At 35.2% G+C, this 15,428-nt stretch overlaps 1 protein-coding gene across 1 annotated transcript in view; it reads right to left on the minus strand.

Moving 5' to 3' along the window:
* ZNF407 (zinc finger protein 407) overlaps window positions 1-15,428 on the minus strand; it is a 459,175-nt gene that overhangs the window by 165,383 nt on the left and 278,364 nt on the right. Inside the window, exon 7 of the mRNA XM_012465418.3 lies at window positions 10,846-10,966. Within this exon, the coding sequence (XP_012320841.2) occupies window positions 10,846-10,966 (121 nt within the window). The remainder of the gene's footprint in view (window positions 1-10,845; window positions 10,967-15,428) is intronic.

Genomic DNA, 15,428 nt, shown 5'->3' on the forward strand with positions numbered 1-15,428 from the left:
ATGTTCCTAACTACTTAGATTAAGTTGAACAAAAGATAGGTGAACACAAATCCAATGGCTGTCAATAAATGCAGGAGTCAGGTGTCATCACGAGAAATGACTGGGTGCTCTTTGACTGGCTTATGATGTCATTACAGTGTCGGACTTACTGATCTTAGAAACACCTGACACATTAGCAAAAATTGTTTAAAATTAAGTCATGAAAAGATGACACAGTTTAAAAGACTATATTTAAAGGGAGTGTTTGTTAAATGATTATACTAAATTGTTAGCTAGCAACAAGCAACTTGTTAAATTAATGAAACAGCTGAAGCGATACGGGCGCGTAGGAATTCTCCATACGAGGCACATAAAACCCCAACTTTTGGGGTGTATAGGTGTGGAGGAGGCAGAACATACCATTACGTAATTTCTGTTTTCTTGATTCAAAACTCTGACCATAATGAAGATAAAATGTGGTGGGGAAGTTGTTACCGCAGCCACAGGAAGAGACGGGGAGGGCCTGAAGCCACAGTTCTCCATGTGGAGAGAGAGGACCCACAGGACAACAGGAGGCACTGGCTCAATGCGGGAGTGTTCCCAGAAGTCCTCAGGGGATCTAACTGTCAGCAGTGCCCCCTGCTTCGCCAACCCTAATCACATATACGCTGTACTAGCCATCAAGAAAGATACAGTTTTCAGCTTCACTGTTTCAATGGACATATACACATTTGGCCCATAAACATTTACACAAATTTCAGAAAGTGATTTTAAGCAAACAAATGAATGCCAATACAAAGACAGTGCGCATCCATCTACCTGCCTTCAGCTGCCACCCTCTGCCTTTCCTTCTGGGCCAGTGTTTTCACAGAGCGGCCTCGAGAAAAAGTTTCTGTGAGCAGCAGGCAACATGCAAGCTTATCACTTCTGCACTTCTGCCCACTCACCTGTTTTCTGTTCTCACCCCTTTACTAAAACTGGCCTTCCCAAGAGAACCCAAGACTCTCAGTGACTATGGCTGGTGGACTGCACTCTCCTATTTCACTCAACACCTGGCACACTGCCCACTCTTTGCTTGGCGCAGGACACTTCTCTTTCCTGGAGGTCCCTCCCCTGTCCGTGAGCCTGCTTCTCCTTCTCTCGTACATGGTATTTACCTCTCTGCCTGTTTCATTCTCCACATTTTCCAAGGGAAGCATCAATCGCATCAAGTTCCACATAGGTTAGTACTGACCTATGCACCTATTGACCCGTTTCCACTTGGACATCACATGGGCATCTCAGGGGCAGCTCATCCCAGACCACCCTTTTCCTATAGGACATCCTTCCACAGGAGACAGCACCTCCCTGACTGTCACGGTCACTCAGCCAGCAGACCCGGCCGGCACACCAAAGGATGACGTGCAGCTCTCTTGTCACCCTCCCTTCAGTCCATGCACTTGGCCCACAGGTCCATTCATTCTCCCTCCCGTTACCTGCCTCTCTCTGCCCTTCCATCACACTGTTAGTTTAAGGTGATTTTCTGCCTGTACCCTTGCAATTGTCTTTTAAATGGTCTCTCGTCTCCTGTCTGATCCCTCTCTGACTCATTATTTGTACTGCACTCAGTAATCTCTGCAAAGTTAAATGTGACTATGTCATTTTCCTGCTCAACATCCTCCACTGGCTCCCTACTGCTTTTGGAGGAAAACAAACCATCCAGCATGGACAGTGGTGAGAAACCCACACACCTTTCATCACAGAAGCTCACATGACCTATAATCCAGGCTTGTCTGAGTGAAAAAGAGAACCTGAAATCAAAAGAAAAGCATAATTTGGGAATACAGAGTGGAACAAAGCCTTACTTTTAACTCAAGAATATATCAGGTTTTTAGACTGGAACAAATTTATGAAATTTAAATGTCAACCACTTTTCCCCCAAACGATTCAATCCAAAATATTAATTGCCATATTTAAGCAGAGAACTTGAAATTTATGTTTTCTTTCAAAGGAAAAATTCTCGTTTTATAAAATTTCATACATGTGTTAAAAGTTGTAATTTAACATGAAGAAACAAAATGTATTCGAATAAAATACCATGTCAAATTAATCAATGTATACTCAAGACCTACACAGAGATCTCCAAATGGTGCCCTGACTAATATTAAACAGACAAAATGAGGACTAGGGTTGTTTAGCAAGATTCAGGCCAAAATAATTAAAAATAAGAAATTAAAGTTTAAAGAATAAGAGGAAAGATTAATATCAGGTTAAATTCCCCATAAAGAAAAGTATCAGGTTACATATTATGTTATTAAGTTACAGATTCTAGTTTCTTTGAGTTATAGCTGACTTGTAGTTCTGCAGTTAGGAATAGCATAACATTGTTTTATCAAAACAGAACAAATCTCAGGAGCAGTTCTTTTTCTGGAACTTCTCATAAATATAGTTAAGAAGGAAAATAATATGACTAGGAAAAAGCTCCAACAAAAAAATCTGTGCTACATTCCCTAATTAAGAAGATAAAGACGTAAAATTTATAAAAGACATAATACTGTCTTAAAGACATTCTTAAGGACAAGCCAAAATATACGCAATAAATGCTACCGTATAGAAGGCAGCAACTTATGCCTACAGGGAGTGGAATGAGGCAGTGGATATGCTGATACATAAGCTACTCTGACTTCCTCTGCTTCATAAAAAAGACGGCATCACCATTTTCCAAACGTTCCAAGTTTGCCTTTCTTTCTTTCACAATTTTTCTACGGGTCCAGACAGGCAATATTTCAGAATATGTGGAAACAAAGGAGCTAAAAATAAAATGAACTAACTAGTATCTTAGCATTCTGACCAAATTAGTGAAAAACTGGTCAAACTTTTATGTACTTCAAAGTTATTCTGTCGCCGTGTTATTTTCTCTCAGATCTACATCTGAGGCTACATCCAATCCCACACTGTAGGGATGCATAGGTGATATTCTTCTGTTGTCTGTCAGCTCCTCCTGGAGATTAGAGAGTTTCCTAATAAGCCACACTGTATAAGCCTCTATTGCTGAAAGATAAAGATAGTTACATAGTAAAGTGTTTTGTTGTGTGATAATAGCTCTAGTGTCTAAGGAATAACTTATTATGTAAGAGACTATTGCCCAAAAAAATATTTTCTATTTTTTTCATCTCTAAGGCCTCTCTTTCTTCCACAATATATACAGATATATCTAACTACTACCCATGGGACTGTCCATAGTAATTCCTTGTAGAAAGACCATCCCCAAAGATAGCTTTGGTCCTTTTATAATGACTGGATTTGGGATTCAACAACAGCAGGTTTAATAAACATGTTTATCTGGATTCTACTTTAAGGGATAGCAGAGGGAGTGTATGGTCACTTTGTGTTTAAAATGACTCGTCTAATTAATCTGTGATCTCAATGCCTATTTAAGCTACATCAACAAACAAAGCAACTTATTTGTAACTGAAAACAAAAAGGAGGATCTTTGATTCTTTTTCTTTTAAAGACTTGTGAATCAATTTGTATTTTTTTAATGCTGTGGAATCTATTTGTTTTCAAGTTTGTAAGATCTTTCACTTAAACAAGGTTTTTTTTTGTGTAAGATTAAAATTTAACAATATTAACTAAAGGCCTAGTGTAAATGCTTGTGCTGTATCAGCACAGAGCCTCCTAGGCTGAAACAAAAATTTTAAAAAGCCTATGTACTTGTGTGTTAGAAAGCAGGAAAGAAAATTATGAATAAAGCAAGCTGCATATGAAAGTTAACCCCAGATAAAGAACATTATAGAAAATAAAAAACCAAATAAAAAATTAGAACTGATGAGATAAAATTCACTAATGAAATGGACAGAGAAAAATAGGAAATATTTCATTCAGGAAGAACTCAAAGTTCTGCTGCACAGGACAGATATGTCAGAAAAAAGAATAGATTAACATATAGCACAACTTTCACCCTTCATTACAGAATGTCTCAACCGATGATACAATTAAGAGGGCATTCATTTTATTTTGTTAAGGAACCCCTCAAAAAAAGCTCACCTAAACTTACCAGGAACTTCTACTCCACGTGAAAGGGAGTACACTGGCATAAAGTGTCATCATGACACAAGCTAGCAGAACCTTTCAAAGCAATCTTTATGCTTGCCAGGACAAAACAGTTTCACAAACCAGCCACCACACTGACATCTACCTGTGGCTGGCTGAACTGTGTGCAGGTGAGGAGCAGAAGGGGCCATCAGACCAGGAGCAAGCACTGCACAGACAGCTCAGTGGACACATTTGTTTTCCAGAAATTCATTGCGATTTGAAGAAAGCCTTGGAATCATTATTCGCCTAAGAAAAGTTTGGAAAGTACTGGAATTTTAGGCTTTCAAAGTAAGCTTTCAGCCTGGGACATTTGTTTTTTTATTCTCTCAACTAAACTATCTATTGGCAGTTACAATAGAGTAAAATTAAAGACATAGAGACTTGAGATAAATGATACAATGAAAAGGTGTCAACTGGTACTTTAAATGACAAAAATGGTTTTGATTTAAAGTCTGTTCTAATCAAACCTGGTTTGTGGCACTGATTTAACTGCTTCAAACGTAAATTATATCTAATATTAATTCTAGACATTTTCATTTTGATTATTTTCATGGGATCCCCTTATTCGTTAAGAACTTCAAAATTGCCCAGAAGAAATAAATGCGACCTCTGATTCTTTGGAAAATTAACTGTGTACTGTTCATTTTGGTATACATAATTTCACTTCTCTCTTGGCAAATATGATACCCTGCTGCAGAGATAAAGATCTATTTTTTCTCACTGTCTTTATTCAGGGGCAAAACCACATTTGTTCCAGCCACTGCTTCTTCTGGTACAACCTGTGAGCCTACATAGGAAGCAACAGGAAAACTGCAAGTCTCTGAAGAGATAATCCAAAAGAAGAAAATTACTCCCTGTGGAGTGAGTCTCCCTAACTCAGGATGCTGCTGAAACAAGCGGCAGAACAGAACAATGAATCCCACTGTACACTGAGTTCTTTTTTTTTTTAACTGGGCTCAACTGGTTTTTCTTTTCTTTTTTTTTTTTTTTTTTTAATTGCATTTTAGGTTTTGGGGTACATGTGAAAAACATGCAAAGTTGTTGCATAGGTGCATTCCTGGCAGTGTGACACTGAGTTCTTAATACCACAATATCTAGGAAGGCTTGCCTCATTACTTAACAATGAATTATCAACATAAAGTGTTTATAAAATAAAATTGTATGGAAATGCACACTATTACCTATGACCTGAAAAACATGTTTTATAACAGAGTTATTTTAGATAAATACATGTTTAAAAAATTAAACTCAACTTTCAGGAGAAATAAAAATTACAAATACAATTTTTTTTGTCCTTGCATCTTAAAATCCTTAAAAATGCTTCCAGCAATATACAAAGTTCAGACAAATTCTATTAAATTAAAAGCATTTTTGGCAAAAATTTTTGAGGATGTTGATACATATGTCAAATGGTAGTAAAAAACAGCAAATTTGCCCTGCATCAGTGAGATGTGTAAGTACTCATGAAATGTGATTAGAAACACTCAACAAAATGCTTAGATGTGCAATCAAAGAGATACCGGAGACTATTACAAAATGTAAGTAAGCTCATTTCTAGTTGAGCATCACTATCTGAGTTACGATGTTACTTTAGGTATCTTTTGACTTCCCCTCACCCAAAAAAAGAAAAAAAAAATCCTCTTGAGATCAAAATTATTTTGTAGAAGTCATTAACACTGGTTAAGAGCTGTGTAAGCCATAAGTAGGAAAGAAACCTCAAAGTATATTTCCAACAAGTTTAGTAAAATGACACGGTCAATCTTCGATACAAGGCAGGGGCTGCAGACGTCATCTTCTGCTCCATGAGATACAGACTTTCTACTCAGGGTTCCGATGTCAAGTAATGAATAAAGAAGAAACAGAGAGAAAAATGTAGAAAGTTAAAAAAAAATTTTAAAAGAATATGTAAGGTTAGAAGTACTAAGGAAGTTACATAGTTAAGGAAAACTGGCCAACACTAGTCTTACGGAACACTGACGCTGTCCCAATTTCAATAACAGAGACATGATACGCAAATGATAAAGTTGGCAGAGTCTGGCTTGACATTTTAACTTTCTGCAATTTACTATATTATCATTTAAAGTGCAATGTAGGATAATCCTTAATATTTTTATATTACAAGTATTTCTGTGTTACTCCATGACTTATCACTGGTTTATTGTTTGATGTGCATTTAGTATATTTCCCCTATAAAAAATCATAGAGAAGAAATGGAAGCCAATAGGATGATAAGTTTCATATAAAAGCCCAACTGTGGCCCCTTAAATGCAACACATTTACTCTGATGTGGAAGCCAATGTGATGAGTGAAACAGAATGTAGCTCAATATTTAAAAACCCTATGAGAAAGTAGGAATTTTACGCTATTCCAAAGGTTACTTACTATAACACATTTCATTCTTAATACAGAGGTGATAATATGTAACAAAGAAAAATAAAAATATAGAAAATGTTATTTTATTTCTGCAGAAACAAATCTAAAGAATTTGCTACAGAAATAATATACTAGACCAGTGTGCTATGAATCTAAATTTGTGCATTGAAATTATAATGAATAGTAATTAATGGCAAAAAAGTTTTGGAGTAATGATTGAATATACTGATTTGTAATGGATTAGACTTTTGGATATTTTAGACAGTAAAAGCTAATGAAGGGAGTACATGTTTACATTTAAATAGAATGAGATGTCATTACCTAAATTAATAATGCAAACTTGAAAAATAGCCTCAGGTTCAAAAGACCAATTATAAAGTTATTTTGTAAACAAATCCATATTTGTATTTTTCATGAATAATTATAACTACTAGTATTTCTCCCCAATGTTCAATTTATAAAATAAGAACTATATTTTCAAATGAAATTTAAATAATATTTCAGTTTCTAATGATGGTAACCTGCCTGCAAGTAAGTGTTAATAATGGCAAATATAGGAACGCTCCACAGGAATAATTTTTATCTATTGATATCATACAAATAAAAACATAAAACTAGAAGTTATTTAAATATTTTGAACAGTAAAATATTACAGAAATAAACCAGTGAGATAAACATGAAAATAAACAATTTTCTTCTTAGGTAATAGGTAATCATCTTAAAGATTTATTAAATCTATGAAAATATACATATTCAAATTTATTTGTGCTGTGAAAGAATATATTTTTGTGAGGTAGATACAGGATCCTGTTCCCAATATCTTATGCAACAAAAATAATCTTTGGAAACTTAACTATTCATTTTAAATCTTTTTTTCAACAACAAGAAAGTAAAGATCTAACCAAATCTGTTCTAACCATAGTCTCTCACTTCAGAAGAATTCAAACTTTTGCAAATTTTTTATATTCCTGGTCAAGGTTAACTTGCCTTTTGTTCACTAGTAAAAGAAAGCCTATTCATAGGTATACAGAATGGTAAAGCTGTCCCATGAACAGAAAGTGCTCAAATCATTTACTTTCAGTAATAATCAAATTATTCAAAAGTTTTAAATAAAGATTAAAAATTACTCTTTTATAATGCACATTAAGCATTTCCAAGGGAACTTTGGTAGCTCTCACTGGATTTAAATGCCGTAAGTCTTTTATTTACAGAATAGTAACAATGTACTTAGAAAACACCACCTTTTTAATGTAGTACCTGACAGAGTTCTAACATGGATGGGATCCAGCTGGCTCAAATGCAGCCCTACACAGAAGTGAGGCTATTTCAGGGAGAAAACTTGAATAGGGAACGAGTAATATGATCTCAACCTTAGCAAAAAGTATAATACATTTTTAAACCAAGAAAACCTGAAATACCGTGAAATACTTGTACGCATAAATGAGTATACCAAAGCACAGTACAGATCAGAGAAAAAAAAAACTCACAACCTTTCCAATCGTACTAGTAAAAGTCTTAAATTGTGCTTTTAGAAATGCATTTAAAAAGTCAGGAACATGCACAAAGATTTAGGTGTAAGCATTTTCAGGGTAAAAGCCTGAAAATGGCCTACATGTCTAAGACGTTAATAAATTCCTTATTGTGCATCAGTGTAACTTGGGGCCAGGCACAGATTAAAGTTACATTGCCAAACAGTTTAAAAACCAGGCATTCTAAAACTGTAAAATATTCTCAGCAATTATCCAACAATTAATTTTGGATTTAATCAATTTTTAACTGCTTCAAAACGGTTTTTTTTTTTTTTTTTTTTTTTTTTTAAAAAGCATACTGGCATGTATTATAAATACATTTTAACACACTGAAGACCTTCAGGACATTGAAACTCCTGCGTTAACTTGTTGAGCAGTATCCTGAGATGGAAAGGTGAAGGAAAACCTGAAACCACGATAAAACATTCACCTGAGATGACAGTGAAAACAAGGGCGAGCGTTCATCAAGCGACTGAGGTGCCAGACTCTGGCTAAGTGACTTCAAAGTGCTTCTCACCTAATATTCACCATAATCCTACGAGGTTGGTCCACTAAGAAGTCACAATTTACAGATGAGAAAGTGACATTTCACTCAATAGTTTGACCACGGTCCCACAGCTAAGGAGTGCTGAGCCCAGATTCTCCATGCGGCTTGAACTCCTCATGACACCCTGTGCTGTGCTTACACCAAACGCAGACAGAAACTGTATGCTGCGACTCACTGGCAACTGTTATCAACAACTCCTCCTATTTAAAAATGTGCTGCTTGTCAAAACAGTCTTACGCTATTTTTAATGTTGTAATAAGTACATATAGACTTTAATGGTGAAATCTACTTATTAGTGGGTAAATATCACTTTCATCTGTTTTATTTGTGGAATTTCAGATATAATCTTGTTTGAAATCAGAATCCTGCTACTTAAAAACAAAAGTTTGAAGATGATATAGTAGTTATATAGGAGCATGCTTACTGACATGGAAAGGTATTTACAAATTTTTAAGTATAGAAAGTAAAATATTTACTGAAACAAAAAAATCCCACCCCCAACAACAGTAATAAAAACCTTATGTATATAGTACAAACTGGATGAGTATAATCCTAAGAGGTAAGCGTGAAAATTAAAGGAAATTCTTGTATTTTCTAATTGCTTTTCTGTGTTTTACAGGAACACCAACTACAATATGATCTCTTTAATAAAGAAAAAGAACATTCAATAATGTTTGTTTTTTAAAGAACTCATATTATCAGCACCATAGAATTTCTATGTCTACCTCTAATTAAATTACCATTTTACCAAATTTCCAAGAAACACCAATCCAGTGTTAAGCGAAGACAGAACTCATAACATGTTGGATGAATGAATAATTAATGAATAAAATATATCTGTAATATCTCTGCACTATACAATGACCTTTCACATAAAACTTAACGTAATAATGTGGCTGATAATAGAGATTATGGCAATATATTTGCTAAATGCATAGGCTAGATCCACAGGAATACAAAAATCTACTTTTTAAAGGTTTCAGGCTTAACATACGTATTATAACATTCAACAAAATGGGCTGCATTTAAAGACGCACCCTCAGTTTTATGTAATCATGTGGGTCAAGCACAATGGAGATCTTCAGCTCCAGGATAAGGAAGGTTCTCACCCTTGAGTTCAGGCTTAAGACAGATGTCATTCAACTGCCTGCAAACTATGTGGGGTCCCACAGACCAACACATGGGGTCCAATCTCACTCCTGCAGGCTTCAGGCACAATGTGACCTGGCTGCAAGCTCTATGCTGCACCTGATCTTCCACTATGCCTCTCTACACATACCTTATAGTGTACTTGAGAGGACGATTTAGCATTGCCTGAGTATATCTCACACTCTTCTGCACCAAGGCTTTGCTGCCGCCACTAGGTAACTCTGCAACCTGGCAGACATCACTCAGCCACTGGGGATGCAAGTCAGTGGACTAAACATCCATGACCTCCAAGATGCTTTCAGTACTAACATTCTACATGGTGTCATCCCCTCCTTATCCTTTTAGAACACACATTGATTGGGGCCTGGAAATAATTTTACTATTTTTTACACCATAGCTGAGATGCTCTCTCCTCTGTGAGGACTTCATCTGGGCTCCACACAATCCTTTGTGTACTTCCCTGGCCTCTCCCGTTTCCCATTCAAATCTGTATTATAATTACTTATAAATATTGAGTCACTTTTTATGCTATATTCTTAAAGGCAGGAAATATTTCTTGTTTCATCTCCACTGTCATTAATGAGCACTTTATTCACAGATAAATACCATAAATGGGTTGAATAATTGATTAATTAAAATGGTTTTCTTACTTTGAGAAATGCAATAAAATCATTGGAAATGCAGTTATAAGAAAAAAGTATAAAATCTAAATGTTAAGATTATAGAAAATGGAAAAGGATGTTATTTCTTTAAACAGTAACTAACTTCTGCATGATATTATAATGGTAGATACATGTCATTATAAATTTGTCAAAACCCATAGAATGTTCAACATACAGAGTGAATCCCAATTGAAAATATAGACTCTGGGTGAGAACAATGTCAATGCAGCTTCATCAACTGTAACACATGTACCACCTGGTGGGGAATGCTGATAATGGGAGAGGCTATACATGTGGGGGTTGGGGGATACACGACCCATTTCTGTACCATCCTCTCGATTTTATTGTGAACATAAAACCACTCTAAAGAATAGTTTATTTTTTAAAAGTCACTAAAATTAGGTAATAAACTCCCAACCTAATATATGAATTCATGGAGATTAGGAAAACTATACTTGTGATTGGTATTTAACAGGCTTTTAATCCATCGTGGCGGCCCACCTGATTTGACTGCTCAGTGATGAGTCATTACCTGTAGTCACACCACGGGCAACTGTAGGGCTTTTCTCCAGTGTGTACACGTTTATGCCGAGTCAAATGGGACTGGGTTGTGGAGGCAAAGTTACACTCATCGCATTTGAAAGGTTTTTCTCCTGTAATATATCAAGAAATGTTATAGATGAATAATAATGACAACTGAAAACGAAGGAACAAACCTGGTAATGACAATTTAAAAAACACTTATTTCCATGAAATGTCAAGAATATGATTCAATGGACTCCACACATTTAGGACATTTGGATATTTATTCTCAGAGTGAGAAATTAGAAGATATCACTGATTTTGGTTTTTATATTAGAATGTAAGCAAAGTGTATATTATATGGTTAAAATTTATTTTACATAAAGAGGAATCTAAATTCTAGGTATGGTTCAGCACTGTATTTAAAATGATTTAACAAACTATGTTATATTAGAGCCATTACAAAAATCTTAGTGAGGTTAAGACCAAGGATAGCATATATCAAAGTTAGAGTTTGAATATATAATATAAAACTTAGTAAAATCTTAACATCAGATATGAAGAAAAATAAATAAAATCAAGCTATAAATGGGCACCACTTAAAAAAGTGTCAGAAGCAACAACAACAACAACAAAATACACCATATTAAGCTGAGCAAAAAGAGACCCCAAAGAAATATTTAGAATATTTAATACCACATTAAAATACACCAACCCTATGTAGCTATAACAGATAGATAGGTAAACAGACAGACAGACATCGGTAAATAGACAGACAGACAGCTATGTAGTGCTTAATGGCAGGGACAGGTATAGATAGGTAAACAGACAGACAGACATCGGTAAATAGACAGACAGCTATGTAGTGCTTAATGGCAGGGACAGGTTCTAAAAAACGTGTGATTAGGTGATTATATTGTAGTGAGAACATCCTGCAGTGACTTTACAAACCTAGACGGCATAGCCTACTACATACCTAGCTAGACGGTATAGCCCGTTGTCCCTGGGCTACAAACTTGTACAGCATGCTACTATACTGTAGGCAACTGTAACACAATAATAAGTATCTGCGTATCTAAACACATCTAAACACAGAAAAGGTACAGTAAAAATACAGCATCATAATCTCATGGGACCACCACTGTGTATGTCGTCTGTTGATCTAAAGGTTACGTGATACGTGACTCTGTGTGTGTGTGAACGTGCTTATAAAATGTAACCCTTCTACCCATGAGAAGTTCATGGCTTGCAGAGGACACGAAGAGACTGCAACAGAATACTGGTATCTTGAACAAAGTATTTCCTTCATTTGACCCCTCCCTCTTACTTCCTCCCCACCCCACACACACTCAAAGAATTACTGAGTCTTATCAGCTTTTAATTCCACTGGCTATAGGCACTGAAAACGGGAATATTTAACTTTAATTAATGTAAATTTAAATGTAAAAACTGATACTCGACTCAGCTATTGAAAAAATGCTTAAATATGGTTGGAACAGCTTGGGAATGTGAATCTACTTTTTGAAGTGTAACTTTTATCAAATCTAAATATAGACCATATATTTCAGATGAAAATTTAGCCTCTGAATGGTGATATTCTAAATTGTAAAATACCAAATTTCAAAATCATAGTACAAAGATTATAATAAAAATAACGTTAATAATGTTACATTGATTTGATGTAGAAATGATAATTTGAATTTGGTTAAATTAACTTTTGTAAAATGGTTATAGCTGTTACTATTCCTTTTTTTAAATATGGCTTCCAGGAAATAATATTATACATGTATAGGTCACATTACATTTGTATTGGACAGTAAGATTTAGAGAAAACTTCACTCCCATATTCTCAAAAACATAATGTATAGTGATATTTTTCTCTACATTTTTCCTGGCAAATTTTACATATAAGATGGATCAGTTCTGCATCTATTCAATGATGCTACTTGTTATTTCTTACTTTCCATGTTTTTGTGATAGCTGTATGAGTATACTGACTTACTTAGAAAATGAGGAGCAAAATATCTTAGTTTAAAATTACTCTCTATCAATTTGGCTATCAGCAAAATCATATCTGAAAATCAGAACGTTTAGAAGTTTGCCCTACATTCTGTGTCTATTTATACTGCTTACCCATAATTGTAGTAACATTTAACTGAATGCGTACACAACTCATTTGCTGGTATTTTCTCTCGCATTGCAGCACAGTACTTAGATGAAGCCAGATGGACTTCAATTCTGATCCCAGTTTTGCCATATTTCACTTCCTACCTATTAGACGCCTTGAACAACATCAAGAGAATAACACCACCAAACATGCAGGGTAATTGTGAGGATTAAAGACAACAAAAAATACGGAAAGAGCACACTTAGTGCAGAGTTCGCAATAGCCAGTGGCTTTTATCATTATGATGGCAGAACTGCCTAAACACTGATATTGGTCAACAAGTCTCTGCCAGAGATGAAAGGAGCACACAAATGCTTCTCATCAAGAGCTCATAACCAGGAAAAAGATGAATGGCTAGCAAATATAAAATAATTCATGGTTTTACACAGTTAATGAATATGACAGAAAGACATCATTTAACACATCCTACCAGGAAATATTTGACTTATTCTTGTTTTTTTTTTAAAGACTATATACCAAGTAGAGTAAAAATCTGAATTGAAAGGCATTTTTGTCACTTTTAGCCTTTGTCTACAAGATAAATCCCATCTATAGCACCCCACTCATGTGGGCACCTGAGGTCTGCTTGAATAACTCTTTGTTCTCAGTTTCTAAACCTCTGGTCAAATGACGTAAATAGCTATAGACAACTCAATTGTACTGAAATGACTTACACAAAAATTTACTTTTACAATGATAGCAGATTTTGCTTTAATTTGGTGGAAAATATATGACATTGATATTGAATAAGAGTAAAGGAAAATAGTTGAAGCTATTCAAATTTGACACAGGAATATTCTGTATCATGGAATATGAACATCCACACAGCATATCTGAAAACAATTTGATTTGTTCATTTAAATAAATGAGTAGTAATTTAATGCACACCAATGTCAAAGTGCAGCACACATGAAAAACAGAAACACAAAGGAAGCACTGGTCTAGATAAAACAACACTTACAAATTATTGTACTAACCTGACCTGTATCTGTCTAGACTGGCCATATGAGGCCAAATGTAGTAAGCATTTTAAACAGCTTCAATGAGTCATAATTGACATACAAAAACTTCCATTTGATAAGCTTTGTTATTGATGAAACTACTGCCACAATCAAGATAATGAACACAACCATCATCCCCAAAAGGACTCCTGTTAACTTCCTGGTTCCCTGCTCATCCCACTGTCAAGCCACCATGCTTTCTGTCACTGTTGTATTAGTTAGTATTTCCAAGAAATTTATATACCTGGATACATATAGTATGAACTCTCTACTGTCTGGACTCTTTGTCTCAGCATAATTATTTTCTGACTCATCTATGCTACTATGAGTATAATTACTTCATTTACTTTCGTTGCTAAGCAGTATTCCATTATATGGGTGTACCAAGTTTGATTAACCATTTGTCTACTGAAGGACATTTGAGTTATTTCCATTTTTGGCTACTACAACAAATAAATCTGCTCCGAGCCTTCACATGCAAGTCATTATATGAACATATATTTCCTCAATTTGGGTAAGAAACTGCCACACTGTTTCACAAAGTGGTTTGAACACTTTACATTCCTACCAGCAATTTATGACTTGCATCAAATCCCCGCCAACACTTGTTGTAGTGAACGCTTTACACCTGCATTCCTCTGAGGATGCTGAGGATCCTTCCATGTGCTCATCTGCCATACCTTTATATTCTTTGGAGAAATATCTGCTTCAACTTTTTGACTCATTTTTAAGTGGTTGTTTTCTCAGAATTGTGTTTTGAAAGTTCTTTACATATTCTGGATAAAAATTATAAAATTTGTCACTTAAATATACTTTTTCATTTGTCTTAATTCTGTTCATAGCACCTTTTAAAGAGAAGTTTTACTTTACAAAGTTTTCAATTTATCAGCATAATTTTTCAAGTTAGTTTTTATTTTATGAATCAGGCTACTGATGGCATATCAAAGAAATCATTGGGCCGGGCTTGGTGGCTCACACCTGTAATCCCAGCACTTTGGGCGGATCACGAGGTCAGAAGATGGAGAGCATCCTGGCCAACATGGTGAAACCCCATCTCTATAAAAAATACAAAAATTAGCTGGGCATGGTGGCACCTGTAATCCCAGCTACTGGGGAGGCTGAGGCAGGAGAATTGCTTGAACCAGGGAGTCAGAGGTTGCAGTGAGCCGAGGTCGCACCACTGCACTCCAGCCTGGTGACAGAGCAAGACTCTGTGTCAAGAAAAAGAAAAAAAAGGAAATCATTAATAACCTAAAGTCAGATATAATTTTTAACCTATGTTTTCTTCTAGAATTTATATAGTTTTAAGCTTTATATTTAGATTATCATCATTTTGAGTTAATTTTTGTATATGGTATGAAGTGTGGGTCAAAGTTCATTTTCATTGAACATGGATAGCCAATTGTCCAATTGTTACAACATAGA

The sequence above is a fragment of the Aotus nancymaae genome, unplaced genomic scaffold (assembly GCF_030222135.1).
Source record: "Aotus nancymaae isolate 86718 unplaced genomic scaffold, 86718_ANA_hifiasm-v0.15.2.pri h1tg000020l, whole genome shotgun sequence".
NCBI classification, from domain to species: Eukaryota; Metazoa; Chordata; class Mammalia; order Primates; family Aotidae; genus Aotus; species Aotus nancymaae.